This window comes from Mastigoproctus giganteus, chromosome 3, assembly GCF_048544385.1.
Source record: "Mastigoproctus giganteus isolate SK-2022 chromosome 3, ASM4854438v1, whole genome shotgun sequence".
In the NCBI taxonomy this organism is placed as follows: Eukaryota; Metazoa; Arthropoda; class Arachnida; order Uropygi; family Thelyphonidae; genus Mastigoproctus; species Mastigoproctus giganteus.
In genome coordinates, this window is record NC_143577.1 from 216,768,130 (window position 1) to 216,794,854 (window position 26,725).

Consider the following 26,725-nt stretch of genomic DNA (forward strand, 5'->3'; position numbering starts at 1 on the left):
TTATTGTTATTATTATTGCCAGACAAAAGGGAAGAAACATGATTTGAGCTGCTGAAGACGAAGTGTTCAACACGACCCGTTTTAGGCTTGGACTGATCGTTGCGGACTATGAGAAAGAAATACATAATGTTGTACTATCCACTGCTCTGCAGATTTCATTTTGGCCAAGTCTGGTATTGGAAATTCAAAAATTCGGCACGGTTCAATATCGCCACAAAAGAAGTTAAAGCAGGTTAATGGATGCAATACCTATTCGGCTTTTCGTAAATGTATCCAGAGGGCGTTGACAAATGGCAATAGATCTGGTTGAATTCCAACCAAATAATGAAAAAAAAAAAATTATATATATATATATTCGATGAACTTAATGAATTTATCGATTACGTAATTGAAAGTTATATCAACGAGTGCTCTGCTTTCCATCCAGATATATGCGCTGAATCCAAAGGGTCAGCTGAGCACACGACAGACGAATGCGAGTGTCTTCATTCTCGCTCCAATGCACATTTTTATTGACATTTCCTTTTATTGACATTTCCAACCTAGAAAACAATAAGCAATCGCAAGAAGCCAAGTCGAAATAGTGGGAGGGTGGCCAAAGGCGAAACTACGGATTCGGACCCTCCCGCAAGGTATTTACCACCCTGCTTTTTAACAACTGTACAGAATCAACCGTCGGGCCCCTCCATTGTGTCAGAGTATGATGAGCGTCAAAGCACGATTGAAACGCACTTTCATTGACTTCAAAATACGACCAATCGACATACACTTTCCCAAATACTGGTAGAAATATTAGCAAACACATTCATAGCTAAGGATGAGCCAGAAATGCAACTTGCCAAAAAAAAAAAAAAACAGTCCTGAAACTTTACAAGCCTTTTGTGAAACCCAGTATTTAGGGCACATTGCTTAGGTTTTATTCTACAAGAACGTGGCGTACAACCAAACAATAACGATTTTTTCTTTATTATAAGGCCTCGTAAATACTGTAAGCAAGTTTTCTTTATACTTTTTAATTTTATATATTTTTAAAAATAATTCTTATTTCATCTTTTTAGAATCAGACAATCAAGGTTAGAGAATGAGGATATTGCTGCTTCAACCAACGGCCCAGTAATAATTGGCAAGACAGAAGATTTATTGATTCCATTGTTGTTACCACTGTACGAAACAGGAAACAGTCCTCTGGAATGTGGAACTGCCATCAACCCATCAGCTGTACAGGATCTCGAAGCTGCTCTGTGGGCCATTGACAGAATTAACGCTAACAACGATCTTCTTCCGGGAATGCAGCTTGGGGTAGTAGTTATTGACACATGCTCTTCTACACTGAAAACCACCCAAAGGGTCTCAAGCTACATTCAACAAGTAGAAGAAAGCGGTCAGATTGACATAACTTCTGCTCTTGTTGCAATCACTTCGACTTCTGCTGAAGAGTTCTCTGCTGCTGAAGTACTTCTTTCTCCTCTGAACATCACATTGCTTTCCACCAATGATATCCATCACCTGTCCAAACAGTCATTAACTGTACAAATAGCTGTTCCTTTGCAAGTCAGAGTTGAAGCGTTAGTAGAAATACTGAAGTACCAGGGATGGATGTACGTGTCGGTGGTGTACGAGGAGGATGAGGATTGCAGACTCGGCTTCAAGACATTTCAGAAAATTGCCAAAGAGAGTGGTGTGTGTTTTGCTTTGGAAGAAACAATTAGAGAAATGGAAGAGGATAACGTAGATCGCGTGGTCACTAAATTGGTGGTTGCAAAAGAGCAGGGGGCCAAAGTAGTCGTCCTTTGGACAACAGAGAACGGAACTAGATCCATTCTGTCTGGACTCAGACGGATTGCCAACTCCGGTGCCATTCAACCCAGTGATTTCGTACTATTGATTAACAGTCAGTGGGCAGATTATCCCGTCCTTGTCGAAAACTTCGAAAACGAAGCAGCAGGAGCGCTGCTGTTCCGGCCACGTTTAGGGGGAGTTAAAGATTTCATCACATATTATCGACGTTTGATTCCTGATAAAAACCAGCGAAACCCGTGGTTCGAAGAACTGTGGAAACAGATTGGAAAATGCGTTGAGTGTACAGAAACGCCACCTAGTGACGGATTTCTTCCCTACGTGGAACATTCTTCCACAACGAACGTTATACAAGCGATGTTTGCCGTAGCTTCTGGTGTAAGTCGTCTGAGGAACGAATTGTGTTTGACTACAAAAGGGTTATGTCCACAGCTGGTGCAGCAACCCAACCTACGACAACTAACACATCAATATATTCTACTCACAGAATCTACTCGAGTTGACCAGAGAGATGAAATGTTTGCCTTTACCAGAGGAGGTTATGGAAACACACCTGTTGAAATCTTCAACTTTAGAAGGAATACAGGAGGCACGTTCACCAGCCAAAAGGTAAGAATTTAATACAATGTTCATAGTCTAATTTTATTTATAATAATAATTAATTATAAATATTTATAATATTAAACTGTTATAAATTCATTTATTTGTAATAACTTATAATTTTATTAAAATAATACGAGTCTCCCTTCATAAAACGATACCGTAAATGAAATGAATGATGAAGCTCGAGGTACAGAAGTACGCGCGTTTGACTGACCGTGGTTCAAATCTTGTTTGCAAGATTTAAACTCCTCTGACCTTCTGTGATCGTCTCGGAATATGAACAGAAAATTTATTTATTTATCTACTATAGTTTTAAAACAGAGGCGCAGTTAGGTGTATTTATGACCGAAGAAAGTCTCTGGAAATGCTCCCTACTTTCAGGTTTAGCCCCTACATATTTAGTTCATATTTATTGCCTTTTAATTTTAATTTAGTACAGATAAATGAAGCGCTAATGGACAACGATTACGGCATCGATTCTGGAGGGCGAACGTTTATTCGATAATCTATATTAAATTTATTTTATAAACATAAGATTGTTTGTTTTCTTTATTTTTTTTTTACAAGCACTTAGCATAACATTCCTTTACGTAATTAGCAAATACATTTAGTGGCGCCAAGCGCGGATCAATGTTTGTGGAAAGGGGTGCTGTTGTTTCCGATTGCTTCTGTACCCGCCCCTAGGCACGCAATGCATTTTAAACATAACGTTCTTGTTTATACTCCGGGACGACCACCAGGTCAGTGGAGTTCACAATAAATCAATCGATACAAACAAACGTTAATCGTATTTAGTAGTCATGGGCTTGACCCCGGTCCACTCAAAGAGCGTGTGCTACTGCACTCGTGCTCCTTACCACTCGGTTACATCAGGTCTAAATATGTGGTACGCTGCAGAAAACGTTGATTGTAACCTATGGGAAGGTCCTTACAAGTGCACCCCACCTGTGTCAATTCACTCAGTGTTGTCAAGATAGTTTCCAGTTGTATAACTGAGGAAGCTGCTCTTTCTTCACAAATCCGCTGGTAATTGTAAATATTATTTGCTTAAACTACCACTTCAGGAATGTATGAATAGTATTTTATTATATTTTCGGATATTTTTATCCATTATTTAATTCCCTTCTGGTAAAAAGAAGCCTTTTCAGATGCCAAAGGGAGAAGATGTTTCTACCAAGAAACTCTGCCTTCGCTAAAAACGCCTGAAAGGACCAAGCGACTGAAAATAGTTGTAATTTTTGTAAATTACTCAGTTACTGAATTTTTTCCAAATTCACGAAAACTTGTAATTATTTGATTATCAACCAATTGGACGCATCGTTGATTAAACAAAAACGAGTTACTCCTAAAAGTAATTTTCCTCGCTGGATAAGTCTCTTGAACGGCACCCCCCCGTCCCAATTCACAAGAACCTTCGCATGGTATGCACGCATTTCCCTTCTCAAACTGGGCATGGAGAAGTTTACCGTGTTATCACCATAGATGTGCTTTTGCTCAAATGTAGCCGAGTGGTCAGGAGCGGAAGTGCAGTAGCAAAAGCTCTTTGAGTAGGCCGGGGTTCAAGCCCCTGACTGCTAAATACGGTCGATCTGCCAACCCGCAGTGGACCAGCGTGGCAAATTATGGTCCATTTCCCTCAGCATGAATTGTTGAGGAGGCTTCCATCCTGCGGCGCCTCCGTAGCCAGGTGGGAAGGAGCAGCAGTGCGTAGCACACGCTTCTTGATTAGACCGGGGTTCGAGCCCGTCACCACCAAATACGGAGGATGCGGAAAGGTCAGGGAATGACCACCGCATATCCCCGAGCAATATGGCCTTAGTTGCTAATGCTCCTAAAAAAAAAAAAAACCAAAAACCAAAACCAAAGCTTCCATCCTGCAGTGGGTTGATAATGGCTGCAGTTTTTTATAACTTCATCTGGCCGGCCATTAACAAAAGTAGAACTGCTATAAAAGCGTCGTGACCACTTTCATAGGTGTCCAGTACTTACAAAAATGGTTGCTTTGTGGACTCTTCACTCATTTTAGAGACAGATATCATGGAGAATTCCAAGATGAGAGAACGATTTGAATCGTACGATATCCATACAGATAATGACAAGAAGTGGTCAAACGTGCAATTTCTTCATCCGTATGCTGTTCAATTCTTTATTGTTCTCTAACGATGTATTCTTATAAACAGTTAAATATATACAAGTTCCTCCAGAGGAGAATCGGCTAATCGCGTTACTTGCAACTGGTCAAAATAAACGAAAATTTTCCTATTAATTATGTACTGTTGCTCAATAAAGAGAACTGTGTTAGAAGGTTTAACTGTCTTGTTACATTATGGTGTTGCTGTTTGATACGTGAAATGCTTAGCTGGATCGGATCGTTTTGGCTCGTGTAGCTAAAAATAGTTACATTGATTCCTGAGTTAGCAACAATTAAGTTGCCCATGTGAAAGGGTATTTGTACATCGCCTTCCGCGGTTTTAATGTGCCAGAAAAAGTAAAGTAGGTTATGAAAACTATGCAATTAAACAGAATGGACAAAAAATATTTATCATTCAGTCAACTAGGCTAAATGCCAAGCTGGTATTGTGCAACTAGATGCTGGCGCAACGGCTAAAGTAAGCAAGTTCAATTTAATCGTGTCGTTTAATGTGTAAGGCAGGCATGTCTTTCGATGTATTAGAAAAGGTCGTTCATTAGAGAGTTAAAAAATAAATCCTAACGACCTAAGAAAGGAAATAAGAAATTAATATATTAATGATAAGATTTATCTGAATAATGTTCAGTGTTTTTCTTTCGTTTACACATGAAGCGCCTATTGTCTTCACCATGACCGTCCGTCCACATGCAAAAACTAGCCTCACAGTAGACAGATTTCCATGGAATTTCGTATTCAGTTCCTTTAGACAGATTTGTTGAGGCAACCCAAATTTCAATGAAATCAGCGATAGAAATCCTGCAATTCAGGATTAAATGTAGTTTTGATGCAATATTGTTAGTTTTAGACAGTCCGTTAAGACTACTTTCTCTCTCTATCTATGTATTTCTTCACGTAACTCTCGAGAACGCGACGTCGCTCGTAAAGAAATATATATATATATATATATATATATATAGATAGACAGAGAGAGAGAGAGAGAGAGAGAGAGAGAGAGAGAGAATAGACTTAAACGAATGTGGGAAAGGAAAGAGCAATAAATATTATACAGTTTTAATTAAATTTTATCGCTAAAGTTTCGAGAACGTAAAACTATAGAGTTTAAGTGTTAAAGTTGATTATGGTCCTTGGAAAAATTTCAGGCCTACTTAAAATTTCATAGTCCTCGTTCCCTTTCCAACTCTACAAAAATCGTCATAAATATTGTGGATTAATGCGAAAACATTCTTATGTTTTCGCATTATTCGACAAAAAAAAAAAAATGCATTGCTATCATATTTTCAACAGATATTCTGTTGACTCCTAGAATGGTTCAAAGTTCAATATATATATATATATATATATATATATACGAAATTTGGTTTGCAGTCTAATAACCAACCTACCTGTCGGAATTCTGTGATCTCTTCTTAGCACCAGTTCTTAATATTTACTAGCGAGCACACACATTCTAAAATATTTTTGAATATACTCTATTTCACAAATATTTATTATCTAATTCGAGATATGTATAATTATTATCAATAAAATAAGAAAATGAACAATTTAATTGAAAAAATATTTTATTCACTTTTTAGTTATTCAAATTAAATATAATTGAGTATTACAGCTCTGATTCATACTATCAAATTAAATACATAAATGTATAAATTCAGAAAATCACAAATGCAAGCTAGAAGTAGAGGGGGAACGAGAGTTAGAATATCCGTTGTTGCTAAAAAAAGTATGTACAGATAAAATAGCAATTTGATCCTTCACAGCCATGAAGTTTTAATATTTATTGGAGTCAATATTGCACAATATGGTGTGCAATACTGCACAATATGGTGTGCATTGAACATGCTAGCTCTGTATGCTTTGTGAGAACACGCTTTATACCAAATCTGTTGACATAATCAATGCTTGTACAATTCGTAGGGAATACATACAGACTTCTTAGATGATCATGGTTAAAACGAAGTGCTATGATCAAGGACATACCTTTTCTAATGTGCGAATGCATGATATGGCTACGTCTGGCGAATCCAGCTTAGATGAAAGTAATTTGCCAAGGTAAATAAATATATGTTTAATTATGATTTTCTTCAGCGCAGTAATAATTAGCCACACCTTTGAATATAAGGCTCGAGTTTCAGTTTAATTTCATTGTTAGCAACACCTTTCACTAGAATGCACTGGTTGAATGGATCCACGCTGAGGAGCGATGGTGGGAAGGGAACTCCCTCACTAAGGCCACAATTGGATCCATTATCAATGCCCAAAAAATATATTTATATACTGTGTTATGTTCTGTGGTCGGTTCGACTCTCGCCAAACAAAATCATTGGAATTTCGGGAGGGGACAATGAGATCCCTTTCGAGAGACCGACTACTAATTCAGCTTAAGAACTTAAAAATCGCATAGAGGCTTCTCCCACTCTCGACGTAAGTATCCTTCAAACTCCGTTGACAATTGGAATCTAACCCATGCTCGAATCGGTGTGAGAAACCAACCACGCTATCCACAGGCTGCCAGAGAGGGCGCTAACACGCTTAGCATTTGTAATGAAAATTAGCAGATCCATCAAGAAAAGGTCTACGCTAAAAATATCGTAATGATGATAAAAAATATATCGTACGATATTTTTAATCAATCAATAAGTTATCAAAACGTACATCAAATTAAACTAAAATTCAAAATATTATTAATTTAAATATTAATATTATCACTATTTAAAACAAACACTGTTCATTTTCTTCTATTAATTGGTAATAACCACACATATCTTTAAAGTACTGTAGTAATAAATATTTTTGAAACACATTTTTTGTATATAAATTAGTATTTCCATTCGCTAATCTAGTAAATGAAAATATTTACAGAAAAAAAATATTGAGTATATAATTTATATAGCATACCTTTAAATATTTTTCAATCATTTCCTATTGCGAATTCTCTCTCTGTTTCAGTTAAATACAGGTATCCAAAAGATGCTTCACTCCAAATTGTCTTATGACACAATCAAAACTTGGTTGCAACTAAAATGCAAAAAAAAATACATACTTTAAACTGAATAATAGTAATAGCTTTGGTAATATAAAACATCGAATAGAGCATTTTTAGTGAACATATTTACAATAATGGAAATTTAAATACGATGAAAATACTCAGTTTGAAAGCAATTTTTAACCATTTAGCAAAAATACTTAAGTGTGCCATCTATCGGGAAATTATGAAAATTATTATTATAGCTAACGTGATTTGGATTTTCAAGATTCCTTATTTTTTTTTTTTTTTTTTCCCCAAGTTCGGCAGCTGTTTTAAATTCTAGAATTTTATTTTTTCCCTAATATTATTATTTCATCTCCTCAAGGTAAAAGTTTAAAGACACGGTGTACATTCTAAATTATCGTCCAAAAATTTGTTCCATTTCATTTATTTAAATAAGAAAAATAAATAAATTATCCGCTTGTACTCTGAGACAGCCACACAGGATAACAACAATTTAACCAAACAATAATATTATCATATTTAGTATTATCACGTGGATTCGAATATGTATGTAACACTATACTTGTACCTTGACCACTTGGTCGGGCTAAAAAGGACTTCATTTAAATAGTGGATCCTGAAGATTACAGCAGTCAAGGAGAGTCCTGGACATGGATAAACGAATAAATATGACGAGTAGCTACTCATATTTGCGAGTTTTCTACGGAATAGATGTTTAGGTGTTGACCGGATGACTTGTATTTCGTTAACATAATGAGATATGACTATTAAGTACAAATACATAGCTCCCACTTTCGACATCTGCAATGTTTTAGAGAATCTTGTTTCAAAATGTGCATTACAGTAAACTGAAAAAAAAAAAAAAAAAAAAAAACGGTTTGTACCCAATGGAGTGTCATCCTGTACAGCTGCACCAAGGGTCCTGAACTCTTGAGGCCCAAAAGAAATAGAGATAACTTTGTGGTCCATTATTGGGCTTATTTCCGCTGGAAACGGGTTGGAACAGCGTTCCGAAAGTTAAAAAGAAATTAAAAAAAATCATATACAATATTATTAAAACAAAAAATATTTATTTTAAAATAAAAACTTTTTATTATTATTATTAACGCTATTGGCGCGTTGTACGACGACGCAGAGTGAATACAGATCAAGCTAGACTTTGTAACTTATTTATTGAAGCTTTCGCCAATCACAACGCTTAATTTCTGTCACGTGATGTGAATTACGTGACACGTTCAAGTGTTGTGAGAGGATAATTTTGTTGCTGAATTTTAATGAAAACGAAAATGAAAAGAATTACCAGTTATTTTAGTGCTGTAAGAAAAAAGTTAAACAAGATGATCAAACAAACGAAGTTATTTTCAACGAATCTAGTGAAGATGCTACCAAGTCTCATTCTGCTGTTAACGTAGTAGTAGTAGTAGTGGCACTTGATGCAAGAAAGCAAGTGTAGGAGCTTATGCAGCATCAGCCAAAAAAAAAAAAAAAAAAAAAAATCACACCATACCCTCCAATTGCCTGTCCAGTTCCTCCTTAAATTTATTTAACCTATCAACTTCCACAACGACAGATGGAAGTTTGTTCCAGCAATTAACCACCCGCTGGCTAAAGGCAAATTTCCGCACATCTATTCTACATCTATCCTTTCTTAATTTGAACTTATGTCCCCGTAGGTTCGTATTCTGAACAAGTGGGAGGATCCCATCAGAATTCAGCGTGCTCAACCCATTCAAGGCCTTATAGACCTCAATCAGATCACCACGCAGGTGCCTAGTCTCCAGCCACTGCAATTTGCAGAACTTAAGCCTCTCTTGGTAAGAGGATCCCTTCATTCCCCTCACCAATCGTGTTGCTCTTCTCTGTACACGCTCAAGCAAATCTACATCCTTCCTAAAATGAGGCCTCCAGACCTGTACGCAGTACTCAAGGCGTGGCCTGACCATTGCCTTATACAGAGGGACAATCACCTCCTTTTCCCTGCTAGCAAAATTCCTATATATCATTGACAAAACCCCATGACCTGCCCTAGCAGCCTGTCTACATTGCTCAGAAAACTTCATATCTGACTGCACAATTACTCCCAGGTCTTTTTCATTTTCTACCACCTTAAGTGTAGTACCACACAGTTGGTACGTTTCTCTGGGGTTACTTCTACCCATATGCAGTACTTTGCATTTGTCAAGGTTAAACTTCAGTTGCCACTTCTTAGCCCACTGCCCAAATTATCTAGATCCTGTTGCAGTAGCACACTGCCATTACTGTCATTAACAACCCTGCCAACCTTCGTGTCATCTGCAAACTTCGACATTAAGCCTGATATACCTTCATCAATATCATTGATAAATATACAAAACAACAGTGGACCCAACACCGAACCCTGTGGGACTCCACTAATAACATTAGTCCACGAAGAGCAGCACCCATTGATTACCACCCTCTGTCTTCTCCCACTTAACCATCCTTTTATCCATTGTAGCAACTTACCCTTAATACCATTCTGCTCCAATTTGTACAGTAGTCTTCCATGCGCAACAGTGTCAAAAGCTTTCCTGAAATCCAAGTATATGATATCAAAATTATTTTTTGCATCCAGTTCCTTTGTGACCACATCATAATAACCAATCAAATTTGTCAGACAAGACTTTCCCTTAACAAACCCATGCTGTGTCTGAATTATTGCTGCAGTTTGTGCACAGTCAACAGACAAAGCAAATCAATCGACTGATTATCCAGATTGCTGAAATCTGGAACAGCAAAATGAATTTTGTATGGAAAATAAAGGGTTGATAACACAAAACAAGAATTTGGGCTGTTCACTCTGTAAGAATATTGAGAGTTGAAAAAGAAATTGGACTGATAATGTCAAAATGAATGAGGGTAGCAAAAAAAAAAAGCAATTCACGTCTTTAAGAAAAAAATATTCGAATATAAAGGAAGTGCATCTGACAAAGCGGCATTAAAGCATACAGAAGAATCTAAAAAGGGTAGTTTAGAAAATATTTGTTTTAAGAAGTATCTCATAATAGCAAAATTATGAAAAAATATTCGAACTGCTTAGCTAAAAATTCAAGCATTTTATGACTTTGGTTTCAAAGTCATAAAATGCATGCATTACTAAAGTATGTGACCCATTTAGTTGCTGAAAACCAGTCTCTGTTTAGAAACTGATTTTCAGCAAATAAATCACATTATAGACAAAGACCAAAAAGTTTCTTTGATCGATGAAAGTCAAGCTTCAACTTTCATTTTGTAAGTGTTTTTCCTCCAAGTAATGAAAATAATGAAGCAATAAGAAATCCTGCGAATCTATATATTGACTTAATTGAAATCAGTGATGTCATTGCTAAAACAGTCTTCAATTATTTGATGGATAATCTCAGAAAATTAGGTTTTAAGCAAGATTATTTAAGCAAACATTTTATAGCGTTCGCTTGTGACGGTGTGGCAGTAATCCTTGGTCGAAAAAGTCGCCACCTTAGTAAAAACATATTTCCATCGGTATTGATTTACCACTGTGCTTGTCGTCGCTTACAACTTTCTGTTGCATCTGCAGTTAAATCTGTTGCAGTTTTAACAGGTTTCAGTAATTTATGGACAAACTTTACAGTATACACTGCCCTATCATTAATATCAGAACACCTGCCTTTAGACAAAAAAAAAAGAGCTTTTATTGTGTTATTTAATATTTTGTGCTGTAACCTTTTGCTTTTATGACGGCCTTCAATCTTCGCGGCGTACTCTCAACCAGCTTTTTATAAATGCCAGGTGATATGTTCCTCCACTCGGCCTTTAACGCAGCCACCAGTTCGGCCTTGTTCTTTGGGCGATCTCGACAGGCACGTACCAGACTATCGAATAGATCCCAAAGTTGCTCGATAGGGTTCACATCAGCACTCTGGGCTGGTCAAACCAACTTTTCCACACCCATGTCCTCAAACCACTCTGTTATGACCGGAGCAGTATGGCATGGTGAGTTGTCTTGCTGATACGGGTATGGGCCTTCTCCGAAGTATTGCCATAATGTTAGAAGTGCATAATATCCAGGTTGTCCTGGTATTGCACAGCATTCATGGTTTTGTCGATAACAACTAATGGGCCCAAGCCAAACCATGAAAAGCAGCCCCATACCATGACACTGCCTCCACCAAACTTCATTGTTGGGAAGATACAATCAGGAAGGAACTGTTCCCCTGGCATTCGCCACATGCGCGCCTCCGTAGCCAGGTGGGAAGGAGCAGCAGTGCGTAGCACACGCTTCTTGATTAGACCGGGGATTCGAGCCCGTCACCACCAAATACGGAGGATGCGGAAAGGTCAGGGAATGACCACCGCATATTCCCGGAGCAATATGGCCTTAGTTGCTAATGCTCCTAAAAACCAAATAACAAACAACAATAACAGCATTCGCCACACCCAGGAATGGCCATCAGACTGGTAGAGTGCAAACCTCGATTCGTCTGTCCATAGGACTGTTTTCCACTGCTCTACAGACCAGGTTTCGCGCTCCTTACACCATGTTAATCGGCGTCTATCATTTGTTGAGGTGATCAGAGGCTTGTGAACAGCTGCACGACCATTGTAACCCATATCATACCTTCGTATTGTACTAGTGCTGACATTAGTCCCAATACTCTCACAGAGTGTTTGTGTGACTTGAGACAATGGCAAATTACGATTTGCGCGCACAGTTCTTCGCAGAATTCTCTTTTTATTTTTTTATTATTATCTTTATTTTCTCCTAAGAGACACCCGCTTACAGCTATTAACCAGGGGGTGCACATTCATATGTACAAATATAAGTTATATACATAATTATCCATTTATAATTTATACAAATCATCGTCTTTATAAATTATACAAATTATACATTTTCTAAATTATAGAAATTATACATTGTCTAATTAATTATATTATACATATCCTTGCCTTATTTTTACATGACAGGCAGATAGAAAGAGAGCACAAGCATAATTTGCAATTTTACAAGGAATTAGAGAATGTTCACATCTACAGCACTATTTACAGCGAGATAACAGAAAGACAAGACGTCCAATATAAACATAACAGGAGCACCAGTGTGGAGCAAAAACAGTCCCGACCAGTTCATTCTTCATTTCCTGCATTCTCTTTTGTTTTCATCTATGAGCTTCATTCAACATTTATAGGTGGAGTAATGGATTCTGAAACATTTCAGTCCTGTACCTCTTCTCTGTGCAAAGCTTTTCTGGGTCTGCTTGAAGATCGTTGTAGATCTTAATAGTGTTAGAAGGAAAAAATCGTCGAAGGCTTTCCAGCTGCGTGAGCGCGCTACAGATTGGAGGGTATGGTTGTATTTGCCCACCTTTGCGTCATGCGGGGCCGAGTCAGCAGGTAGTCAGTTTTCGGCGAGTCGAGTCTCCCGGTCAGCAGTTTTGCAAGCGTGAGGATGTTCTTGGTGACAATTATGTGAGACCAAGGCGTGACATCCAAGTTGGCATATAAAATGGCTCTTGAGATTGTAAATGGCTGCGTAGTGATCCTGTTTAACCATCTCAGCATCCAGTAGTAGTCTAAACCCAGGAAAGCCTTGATGGTAGCATCTGGGGCAGAAGACCAAATCTGAGATGCGTAGAGAGGGATGGGGATGACGCATCTTAAAATATATTGTTTAACAAGGTCAGGGTTCCTGATACCTACCAGTTCTTGACTGGAGGTCCATAGCGCTGCGTAAGTTTTCTTCTTTACATGTCCGAAATGGGGTGTGAAGTTTAGGTTTTCGTCCCATTTCAGATCAAGGTCAATATGTGTCCTGACTTTTTTTGACCACGCTGCCATTTACGCGTATTGATATGTGGTTCTTTATTACCTATTCTGGAAAAAAATGCCTAGAAGAACCTACAACACAAAAGAGTCTTGTCCCGTTCCGTTAGTTTTCGGAGATTACCAGGCCGTTTTTTTGGCAGATTCAGTCCCATTCCTCAACCATTTGCATATAACGTCACTAACCGTTGACCTACGAATCCCCAGAGTGACTGCGATGTCTCGTACAGAACGCTTGCTTATGTGGCATTCTACTATCATTCTACGTTGGAAGTCTGTTAATTCTGTTGAACGTGTCATCTTGCATGCTCACGTTTGCAACTGTCTGTTCGAAGCCCAGTGTGTATATTTATAGCAGGTTCTGTGACGTGTTGCATGCATAGGACCTGTTTCTCCATCCATTGAGGGGTGCTGGGTATTAATGGTAGGGCAGTGTATATCATGCATCACCAAAATATTCAAGAGAACTGAGTATTTGTGCAAGTCCGTGTGCATAATTTTAAAAATCGGTCATCTTTTGGGCAGAAGACAAGTTGCTTCAGGTCAGTATCTGCGATATATAAAAATTATGAAGTCCTAGTCAGGCACTTTACAGAAGCGCAAGACGACAATAGCCACAGAGATGTAAAAGAAAGAAGTATGTATTCTGGGCTTCTAAAGATAATTACTTCTTCGGAATTTGTTTTCGATCTTGCATTGATGTGCGACTTTGCAGGAACTAATGAACTTTCTCCTGAACTGCAATCTCGTGAAGTCAATTTATATAAAGCACGATAGAAAATCACATCGGAATTAAAAATTTTGAAGAAAGAATTACTACGCCCAGACCTCATTACCTACCTCATTAGTTACAAATATCCTGTTCATGCAGTTGACAGTTTGAAGTTTAAAAATGTACCTCTTCATCAAATTAAATGTCGGTAATGAACTCAGCTGCATTTATAAACATATAAAAGAGTCTATAGAAAAAAGATTACTAGGAAAAAATTAGCTCAGGATAAATAATTACCTCAAAGGACCAAAGTGGCATATCCAGAAAGGTTGCCAGATAATTCTGAACAACATTTAACATACGACGAAACTGAAATTCAAAACTTAAGCAAAAGATCTGGTTTAAACGAAAGACAGATACTCCGAGGTTTTCGTGAATATCTGCACGACAAAAAGTTATCTTCAACATTTGTACTATTGCTAAATGTATTAGAGGTAGTGCCAATTTCTACAGGCGAATGTGAGAGAGGATTTTCATAGCTGAATATAATTATTACTCCAACAAAGTCATCGCTATTGATGTTTACTGTTACAGAATTCTCTGGTTTCCAAGAATAGCAGGGCCTCCTCTAAGACTTTTTAATGTAAGTAAATACGTAAAAACATGGTTTATTCAGGGACATCGTGTAGCCATAGATATAAACAGTAAAAAAGAAATCGCGATAAGAAATATGATAACATGCTTCTACAGGCTTTAAAAAAAAATCATTCAAAACTGTTTTAAGTCTGCAACCCCACCTCCCCCCGCCCAAGTCTAAAATTTTCCGGGGAGAAGATTCTCCGGCCCCCGAAAAAATATTTTCTCTTTCCTAGGTGGGGGGGAGGTGGGGTTGCAGACGTCCCGGAACGTCCCGGAAGTTTATATTTTACAAAAAAAAAGCCGTGTGTGTGTGAGAGAGAGACTAAAATACTGCATAAGCAGGTGGGTATGAAAGGTTGAGGTGATCCTTGTGCAAGATGCCGACGTACAGGAAGCGAAGAAAGAAAGAAAAGTAGAAAAATAAGAGAAGAGGTTTAAAAGCAGAAAGAAGGTGAAAAAATACTATTAACTAAGTAAATAATTAATATGAAAGAAATAATAAGCACAAAAGAACGTAACATCAGTATTGAGTGAGACCAAAGAAGGCCACAAATTATAAAATGTGTTCAAAACGTCAATACCGAAAGAACAGAAAGATGGAATATCAGAGCAACTGTGACAATCCATCATACCTTTGCACCCAAAACCACAGAAATCAGAAGTTATATACATATATATATATATATTGTATATAACTTTTTTATTGTCACAATGGGAAGGTGAATTATAAATGGTTTAATTCTAATTCTAAATAGTTTAGTAAATGTATTGTATGATTCAAACTGGTTTATATGTATTACTTCCTTCCGCTCCATTATCTGATTTTTAATTCTAGGTTCTACATTATCGTAATTCTTCATTTGATTAATTTTAATGCGTTAGAATTGGATTCACTTCTGAAATCTATTTTACCTGTGAAAAGTAATTCTTGGAGTTTCAGACTAGCATGATGAATGAACAAAAAAAAAAAAAAAGTGCCGTTTCATAATTTGATAAGAAAGTAGGGCAATATATAACGCATAGCATTCCACAGAAGAATACAGATAAGCAATGTTTTGAGTTGAGCAATTCCAGAGTGCCTTGCTCCAATCAGCTTCTACTTTCAAGCAACGTTTCATCTTCTTAGGTTCTGTCCCCCTCGGTACATATGTGCCACCAACTATTAGTAGCGCCATCTCTTAACGGATAACTAAAACAATATATATATATAAATGTATACATCGGCAAAGTTTCAAATTTATTTAGTCAGGAAAAAGTTTGAACTATTTTTATTTTACGTTTATGTTTTCGTATCTATGAAATAGAATGGTAAATTCTCGCATTACATGTTTGTGGTGTTGTGCAGATTCGCAAGACCTAATGTAGCTGAGTGATAAAGCGCAGACACAGTGTTACACGCATTTGAGTTGGCCATGATCGCACTAAATATGGCAATGTCTTGTATTTCTCTTATCATGTAAACTCCTCCGACTCCGTGGTCGTCCCGGAGAAAATTTATTTAGTTATTTAACACATGACGTGTGGAATTTTCGACCTGCATTAGAACCACTTGGGCCATTCCTGAGAAAAGAAACGAGACATCCTATAAATAAGAAGAGGAAGAATTTTCCAGCCACGTATGGTATGTGCTACCTAAGTGGTTTGACATTATTTGGCTTAACGTTGGGATCAAACACCTTAGGAGCATCCTTATGTATATCATAGCAAAAATTGTCAGAAGACGGCAAACAAGAATCACGTCGGGAACACCACCTCTTTGCCCTCTCCAACGCCAAGTAAAAAAAAATACCTATAAAAGAATATAACATCAGTATTGATGATTAAGATTTTTCACTAAGTGCTTAATAAAATTAGTGAGACCAAAGAAGGCCATAAATTATAAAATTGGACTATCAGAGCAACTGTGATAATCCATCATAGCTTTGGTCCGCAACAATTCATGTTGAGGGAAATAGACCATAAACACGCCACGCTGGTCCAGTGCGGGTTGGGAGGTCGACCGTATTTAGCAGTCAGGGGCTTGAATCTCCGTCTACTCCCGCTCCTGACCACTGGGCTACGAAGACTGCCATCACTAACTAGAATGTTATTTCTTTGGCAAAGCATGTGAACTAACTCACTCGGAAGAACCAGATATCACACGATCAAACACGCATTGGTTTCTTTTTTTTTTTTTTTTTTTTTCAAACTGTCTGAACTGAATTGTACGTTGTGGTTTCTTTGTATATTTTCATTTACTCATTGATTGAGTTTATTTTTTTTAAATTCTGATATGTGTTACTTGTATACCCCTCTCGCTAAAGTCATGATAGGATATTCGTCCGTGCGATGAGCGTGCGACGCATGGTCATGCCAGATATTGTTCCGGGTTGGCCAATGTTGTACAATATTAGGTAGTTAGCTCTTCAACAGTGCTGCGTCTGTTCGCCTGTACGAGTCGTCGGACCCGGCGCTCACTTCTAACATCAACCTTTCGCTGAATTTTGCAGTTTTGCAGTCGGGTCGTTGTTTGACCATTTTGACGCCAATCCTGGTACACTTTAATTACGGCGGCTCTCGAACACCCCACCAGTTCAGCCGTTTGGGAAATCGAGACGCCAACTCGTCGAGCACCCACAATCTGTCCTTTATCAAAGTCCGATAAATCTTTCCTTTTACCCTCGGAATTTTACTGCCTACTGAACCACTGACACCTTATCTATGCTACGTAGGTCGACTTTAATGAGGTCAATTATGTGCACAAAAAACTATGACAGAATTGGAAGGTGGGAAATGGCAAATGAATTTCAAACGAAGAACAATCCCTTGTGTAGCCATTCGCTACCAGTATTATGAACACTGACCGGGCTAGCCAGGTGGGTAAAGTGCCTGCCTGGCAACCCAAAGGTCGCGGGTTCGAATCCCGCCTCGGGCTTGGATCAAAGTACTGCAAAAACCTTGGGAGGTGCACTATGGCCACAGAAGCCGATGCGCCAACAACTACCAAAAAAAAAAAAAAAAAAAGTATTATGAACAAATGCTGGCAATCTAATAAGAGCAAAGAATAATTATGATATTAATCTTAAAGATTGAAATGAAAATAATAAAATACTCCTATACCACGAAAAAAAAATATATTAAGAATCTTTATTGGGAAGCCTTAATACATACTCTTAACGACAAGTCTACGTTTCAAGACAATACTATATCTCGTCTTCAGGCTTTAAGGCGGTAAACCACATAATGTCCTTGTTCCAACTTTTGATATTAATTTTCGGCTATGAGGAAAGTTCATCCCAGTTTTAAGTGGGACTTTTCTATCCTAATTTTCATGATTTAAGTGTAACAAGACACGCACAACATTAATTTGGTTTGTTTGTGGACAGATTAATAATAATAACTGATAATTATTCTTTATGCTACTCCTATTAAAAGGAATTCTCGAGACGGGTTATGTTTCCCGTTATCGGTGTCACTGTAGAGTACTTAATGAAGGAAAATGTAAATATTCTTAATCGAAGTAGTGTCATAACTGTGAAACTTCTAGTTATAGAGATTTGAAATGTTATTACAAACAGCGGACGAGCAATTAGTAGTAATTAACACAAAACAATTAACAGTAATTAACATAATCACAAAACTGCAGTGGACCCATCTGTCATACAATAGATCAGTCTACTTATTGTATAGTTTTAGAAAGGAAGTGGGGGACAATGTGCATACAATGTGTATTCTGTGATGAGTTAGCTTGTTTGCGAGATGAAAAAGAAGTTTTCTGAAGTTTATAATTATAAGTTATACGCTGATGGGTATAACTTATAATTATACACATTTTTTATTATTTTTTATTTTTTTTAAATATAAAGATATTTAATGATTACGAATATAAATATTTAATGATTATAGACCTTTATATCCATCTTTAAAACAAAAATATTATTCTGAATAGACAGAAGCTCGATAATCACATTTTAGAATATGCTCTGTAATGATACGTCCAGACTGGGTGAATCATTTTGGACAATCTTGCATATACATAAACATTTTAATCTTTTGTTTTCTTTTCCCTCCTTTTCTAGGTTGGTTCTTATTACGAACGTCTAACGAATCTAATATCCATGGTAACTTACAATTCGCAAGGTGAAGAAGTTGGATTGGAAACTGTCGTATCTGAGTGTACTCAAAATTGTGTCAAATGTAGTAGAAGAACCATGGATTTTCTTGTTATTCAATCTAAAGATGATTTGTATGTGGCAGCAACACTTGGAGTACATACACACACCACAAATCCGTTAGAGTGTGGCAGACTTCTTCCATCTCGAGGACTGCAAGCCCTAGAAGCATTCTTGTGGACCCTAGACCAAGTGAACCGCAATCCTCGTCTTCTTCCTGGCGTCACGTTAGGAGCAATTGTATTTGATACATGCAACAGTCGCGAGAGAGCAGCACGAGATGTGTCCAATTTCTTTAGCACCTCCCTGTCGCCAATGAGTGAAGAATCACGCTTACCAACTCCAGAACAGGTAGTAGGGGTTGTTGCTGGAGAAACTGGAAACGTCGTTCAGCCAATAGTTGACGTGACTACTCCACTACGAATCACTACCTTAGCCCCTCAAGCTTCGTCCACCAGTCTTGCTGATTCCACCAAATATCCTTGCTTACTTCGACTAGCACTTCCAAACAGTGTTTTGGCAGACAGCTTGGCTAGCTTGCTGAAGCATTTTCGCTGGAACTACATATCAGTGCTCTATACCAACGACGACTGGGGGCTGGGCGACGTCTTTATAGTGTTCCGGGAGCTGGTCGAGAAACGTGGCATTCGTATAGCCATGGCGGAAAAGATTGAGAAGACTAGTGTGGATAAAGGAATCGACAAAATCATGGTAAACATTGTCAGGAAGTTGCAATTGAAACAACAGGAGGGTGCAAGGTAAGTTATGATTATATGTTATTAGTTTATCAGTTGAAAACTGTGTGTGTGTGTGTGTGTGTGTGTGTGTGTGTGTGTGTGTGTGTGTGTGTGTGTGTGTGTGTGTGTGTGTGTGTGGCATAAGCATAGTTAGGTATAGTGAAGCCTGGGTAAGTCTCTGGAAGTACGTCCCCCCCCTTGTCCTAATTCAGACAAAAGTGTGAATGCAGTACATAGGTCTCCTCCCCTCTAAAACTGCACCCCGGAAAGCTTGGGGGGGGTCACAAACTCCTAGTTCCTCTGAATGACGTACAATAATGAGCTTGGGTCCTGCTGAATCGTTTCTCTATTAGCTCAATCTCAAGCCAATAAACCCCATGAGCCCAGATGGAGCCTTACCTGCCCCAGAGGATGATATGCACTGATCTGAGAGAGAGAAGAGAGATTCTAGCTGTAAATTTCAGTTCGGATATGTAGACTGTTATGGCATACTACGGTAGTATGTACATGTGAGGCCTTATAGTAAACTTCCATAACTGATATATTTCTCGCGAGGTGGAAGCATTAGCAAACTATTTCACTGTTCGACGCTTTTGTTCATTTTCTTGTTATTGGATGAAAGTGCAGTGTCAATTAGTCGTGGCTTGTAGCCATACCATGTTTTGCAAAAGTAGTAGGTTTCTAACGTGTGCTAAAGATGAACAAAAAATTTGTGGTAGTGAGAATCGCCATGAAAGTTGTTAATGGAACTGAATGTATGTGTCTGACATTTTGATGTAGTATTGTGATTGGGCCAAAAGGCATGAAAAATGGATGCGATTGTTGTCTTAGCTGTTGAGACACCCATCAATTTACAGAATGGACGCACATGTCTTAAACGTGAAAAGGCTGTTTCTCTCTGACCCACGTTTAGCACTCAGAATGACAGAGACAGAGCTGAATTTAGGTTTAACTGATGATATAAAGTCATCAGAGGAAAAGGAAGTTCTTTACTGACGAAGACCATTCGTTCTGATTACCTTTCCTTGTCAGGTACCATGCACAAACTAGCAAAACGCTCTGTATTAAGTTTCCTTACAACCTTAAACTTCTGTTTAATACTTTTTTTTTTTGTAATTTAAAAACAATTATTAATGATCATGTAACTGGTTAAGTAATTTAAAATCTACGGTTTTAATTATCATTCCTTTACTTTTAAATATACAGCTCATTTGTACTGGAGCTTTGCTATTATGCATATTAATTTTTAAATAAAAAAAAAGACTTAAACAGAAAGACTATTATGGTGATCATAACCGAAAATCTCTAAATGAGGAAGCTAAAGCTGCGTGAAAGAGGCTCATTTTCTGCCTCCTTAGGAGTGATTCAAGATAGCCATGTCCAGAAAACAACCTTCGAGGTTGCTTTTGAAAGATGGTACCAGCATTAATAAACGAATGTATTAAGCTTTTATGCATTCAATTCTGGAACTTTATTTTAGGACCTCGTATACAGATTCTTGTTTTCTTACGGCATCATTTTTTTTTTTTTTCTTATTAATATAGGGCAAAGGTTACCTGGCAGCTGATAATTTAACGTGCACAATTAACTGTGTGATAATTTAATGCCACATTTCTTTAATTTTATATACAGTTTTTCATTTTAAAATTAATTGATAAATCGCTGAATTCAAGTTATTATCCCATTCATTATATCCGAAATACAAATATTCAGCAGTGACATTGCATTTTCTTCCCAAATGTTTTGTGTCACTATGGAACACCGTAGTAGTGACATTCTTATTTGCCTTAGCTTTGTACTAGATGCTTTAAATATCTTCGAAAACAGTATTATTTGCATTATTTTACACTCTAGTTTGAATCAGTAAATAAGAAGTCGCATTTCTGCCCAAAAAAAAAATACATGTGTGTAGTTTAGGCTGTGTTTTAAAACTAATGATGAGCTTATTAGCTTTGATCATCAGTCGATGTCCCAGACAAACAGATTTTATTGGAAAAGCATACTCTATAATTCAAATTCAAGCTTTGAATTCTAGTCTCACTAGAACTCAAAGCTTGTATTTAAAGCCTTAGTCGTATAGGCTAATTATAGCTGCTATTTTACTTTAGACACTTCGACATGTTTGTCCAACGTTATATTGTAGCTTATTATATCAACTTCCTATAATAGTTAAGTTTTAAAAATGCTTGTCGAATTCAATACTTTATTGCTGAGATTTTTTAAACATCAAACAGAACGACAACACTCTAAAAATAAAGTGCACAAAGTACTCTAGTAAAAAAAAAAAAAGACAACACAGTAAAACATAACAACTGAGGCACCAGCGGTTGAATGTTCTTGTAAAATAAATCGATGACTGGCTTACTCAGAGTGTGAGTAAAGCTGAGTCATATAAGCTACCGTGTCCCTACTGAAGAAGAATGCAATGATATTCATAAATTAAACATGTAGTTCATCCCACATTTCCATAACCGTGGTTCATCTCCTTATTTTATTTTATTTTTTTTCAGGGTTGTTGTATTGCTACTGACTCCAGACCACACTACTCGTTTCCTCACAGCAATAAAGCATTCCCAAGACAGTGGACAACTTCGTCAAGGAGATTTCTTATGGGTTAGCGTTGATAACGTGGAATCGTTCCATAAGTTTCCTGAGCAGTCCATTGGTACACTTAGCATTCGTCCTACTACAACTTTGGTGGTGCCATTTAAACAGTACTTCGAAACTCTAACTCTTCGTAACAACACCCGTAATCCCTGGTTCCGGGAATACTGGGAGGAAGTATTCAGATGCCGAGGCGCGATGTGCTATAGCGAACTTCACGAAAGTCTCCGTCAGGTGGCGTTCATGCAAGATCCTCTGGTCCCGGGTGTCATTACTTCTGTGATGAACCTCGTTTATGGGCTAGACAAGCTCCGTGCCTTCCTGTGCCCTTGGCAAACGCAAGGGGTGTGTCCTGAGATGAAAGCAAACCCCAAACTACGCGAGTTGCTGTTCAATTTCACGAGGGATGCCAGTTTAGAAACCCCAAGGAGAATGCCACACTTCCCGGATGGTAATGACAGTATAGGAAAGCTAGATGTCTTCAATTTCCGCCAAGTCGGCAGTAATGCACACGCTTTCATAGCGGTAAGTAGCTTAAGAGAAATTAATTCAGAATACTTCAAGGGGGAGGGGGAATATTTAAACCCAAAAATAGTTTTCATGGATAGTTGGTATTCTATATCAGGGAGCGTCAAGATGTGCAGTAGTTAAGTACAAATCGCCACAAACAATGTATATATATATATATATTTTTTTTTTAACAGTTGCAGTTTTCAAATGTTTTTGTAACCTTATGGACAATTTCCTTATGCAATGAACCATTTAAAAAGGTTAACAATATTTTTTAGCCATACGCATGTGATTTTATATGGATATGGCTAACAAATACTGTTTATATACAAACATATGCATATGGCTAATAAAAAATGATCGCACCGAGCGTTAGGATAATACAGGGTGGGCATTTTAAATACGAAAAACTTCGAGTGAACGAGTGCTAGGGACATGAAATTTACAAGAAGCTTTCTTCCAAATGGTGAATGGTGTCGCTATCTGTTGACAACCTGTAAAATTACGAACGAGCATGTGCAGCACAAGCAGTAAACGAACATGGTATTCTGCACAGGAGAGGGTGTATTAATGGTGGAACATTACCTCGAAACAGTAATTTAACTTTATTCGAAGGGATTTTTTTGACAATTTCGTTGTCGTAAGGCACCATCAAAATGGAGTGAGAATGTGGAAGCTTGCGAAAATGTTCAGAAAAACTAGGAATGTGAATATTGTGAGTCGTGTTCGCACATGGACTGTTGTGACTGAGAAACGTCCAAGTTAGGGAGACCTGATAGCAAGTCCACGTCAGTCACAACAGAGGCTTGCACAACAAAAGTGAATGTCATATGGCAGTTGTGATGCAGTGGTGAAGAAATTAAAACTGTGTCCGTATAAAGTGTACGTTATGAATAAAGTGACCAGATCCTTAGCATTCCAATGCGGGACATCTAGAGGGGGGATTTTTCAACCCCCTAAAAACAATATACACATATTTTTAAAATTTTTTTATATATAAAAAATATTCACATACAAAATATAAATACATTGACTTCTCTGAACTAAACTTACTTTTTTTTTTTCGCTACGTAACGAACAGAAGGTTGCGCGAAGAATGTGAACTGAGAAAAATAATTGTAATTAGAAGGGAAAAAAAAAACACTTATTAGAGGGGTCATGTTTTTCATCGATTTTCATTTTTGTTTAGTGAAAAAAGGTTAGGTTTTTTCTGAGAAATAATAATAATAATAAAAATACATGCTTCTTTTAACAATAAAAACAAAATAAATTAAATTATATAATTAAATATATATTTCCGATGAGTGAATTTTTCTTAACAATTCTTCATTATCTGCTATTTCTTCGAAAATTCTTCACAAGAATTAGCAAAATTGCACTTAACTTGTAGTATTGCTTTCAGCGTTTCTACGATCAGCTGCGTTTTTGTTGACGTCCACAGCTAATTTACTATCGAAAAAACTCTTTCCGTTGTACCATTAGTTCTGGCAAACATAATGCAAATCATCTGCATTATGTTTGCCATTCTTAAGTATAGAGGCTACATGTCCAATCCGGGACATTTTTCCGGGACAGTTTGCAATGCAGGGCAAACAACTGAAATTCGGGACGTCTAGTCACTTTAGTTATGCAGCAACGTTTTTGCCATCGGAATGGAAAACGGGGTTTATTGTAAAATTGAACGAAGACCCTGAAATGTTAGACTGGACTCTTCTCCGATGGGGCCTGGTTTTAGATGATTGGGTTAAAGTCTCAGAATACTGGTCTCGAACATGGAATTGTTGGTCCTATCTTTTTCATATAAAAAATTATAACCTCTAGACCTCTCAGCAGTACATTGACATAATCCAAGAATTCCTGGAACACCTCAACTAAGGAGAAGCATGGTGTCAGCATGATAACGCAAGTCAGACCTCTCGTGCATCTATGGGCGAGCTATCCCGCTTGTTCAGAGATCACACAATTTCAAAAGGAATATGGCCACCACGCTGGCCATATCTGTTGCTGCTATACTTCTTTTTGTAGGACTATGTCAAAGACGCAACATATAAATGATCACCCTATATATATTCATTTATAAATACATTACATTTTTCTGCTAATAAAAATAAACTTGGAGATTTTTAAATAAGGGGGGGGGAGTTCAAAAAAGATTTGTATTCACCACCCAGATGTAGCTTTGTGATAGAAAAATGAAACAAACACCATGTATTACACTTTTTCAGTATAGTCACCAGACAAAATGACACGTGAAGATTTTAAAGAAAATGACGAGAATCTTTACATGCAGGTGGAATGGGAAACCAAGCGCGATTGTCTTATTATATGTGACTTCAATCTGCCCCACACTGATTGGAATAAGTATGAGGGAAACTCACCGGGGAAAAAAATTTATAAATAAACTAGATTATTATTATTTGTACCAGCATGTCAGAGATAATACTAGGGGTGAAAATATTGCTGACATCATTACTCACGAATTAGATGACATAACAGGACTTAAATTCAAGAACCATTAGCAAGTAGTGATCACGCAGTCGTCATTTGGAAGATTAAGAAAGATGTTGCAGCAGATACACATAAAGGCACGGGTTTTAATTTCAGAAGAGAGGACTTTGACAGTTTAAGGCGCTATATGGCATCTGTTAATTGGGCGGATTGCAGAGTGAGGGCGGATACACTTGAATTATGGAATACCTTTAAAGCAAAAATCACAGAAGCCATGAACGCATACATACAATTTAGAAAATATTGCAGAAGGATGCCGAAATGGATGAATGCGGAGTTGACCAATCATATAGAGCAGAAAAAGATAGCAATGGGCAGTTACAGCGCGATGAATAGTACTGAAACCTACAACAGCTACAAGTTGATTTGTAATAGTACCACAGATAAGGTTAGAGAGACCAAGGCTGTGTATGAGAAAGCACTGGCTGAGAGCGAATGATGGAGATAAGAAATTTTTCATGTATGTGAATACAAGGAAGATAAAAAAGCAAATCAGATCGGACCTTTGTGCACTGGTGTGGAAAAGTCTTAGACAACCCAAGTGATGTAGCAGATGAATTGAACAGGTACCTTGCATCTGTCTTTACTGAAGAAGACCCTTCATGATGAGAAGAGGCTGTATAAGTGAAGCTGAGTCATATGAAATTAGTCATTTCGAAATTACTGATGACTGTTTATTAGAAAAACTTTCGAGTATAAAGACAAGTAAGGCTCCTGGAGTTGAGGTCATATATCCAGTAATTTTGAGGAAGGCCGCCAGAGTGTATTAAACCATTGAAGTTAATTATGAGGGCACCTTTGGAATCAGGAGAGATTGGAGAAGTGCCAACGTATCACAATACATAAAGGTAGTTCTAAAAGCGAAGTTGGTAACTATAGACCGGTAAGTCTGACTTCAGTGGTAGGGAAAATCTTAGAAACAGTGATTAAGAATGCAGTCAAGGGACATTTAGATAGATATGGCATTCTGAATAACACATAACATGGTTTTGTTAAGGGAAGATCATGTTTAACCAGCTTAATAAGCTATTTTGACACAGTTACTCATGAACTGGATGTAGGGAACAATTTCGACATACAGTAGTTTTTTTGGATTTTAGCAAGGTATTTGACTCAGTCCCTCGTGAGAGGTTATCGTATAAGCTGGAACATATTGGGATTACTGGAAAAATTCTAAGATATTGCCGAGTGGCTGCAGGGCAGAAGGCAGAGGGTTGTGATTAATAGATATTCTTCAGACTGGTGTAAAGTCAGAAGTGGGGTCCCAGAAATCGGTTCTTGGACCACTATTGTTTCTGATTTTTATGAACGATATCGACGATGAGATAGAAAGCTTGATGTCAAAATTTGCAGACGACGTAAAGTTTGGTAGAATAGTAATGATCAGTACCAAGCAGCGCTGCTTCAGGATAACTTGAACAGACTGCAAGAATGGTCAGCAAAGTGGAAGCTATGTTTTAATGCAACAAGTCTTACATTGGGGAATAGCAACCCCAAAATAAATTATACACTTGGTGGGCAGGA

The 26,725-nt window shown here is 37.6% G+C and overlaps 1 protein-coding gene across 1 annotated transcript in view; it reads left to right on the forward strand.

Annotated features, from left to right (window-relative positions):
* The window catches only part of LOC150088714 (uncharacterized), a 203,574-nt gene that overhangs the window by 158,731 nt on the left and 18,118 nt on the right, over positions 1 to 26,725 (forward strand). The window contains exons 9-11 of the mRNA XM_090369625.1: positions 1,059 to 2,406; positions 18,750 to 19,600; positions 22,090 to 22,708. Coding sequence (XP_090225751.1) covers positions 1,059 to 2,406; positions 18,750 to 19,600; positions 22,090 to 22,708 — 2,818 coding nt within the window. The remainder of the gene's footprint in view (positions 1 to 1,058; positions 2,407 to 18,749; positions 19,601 to 22,089; positions 22,709 to 26,725) is intronic.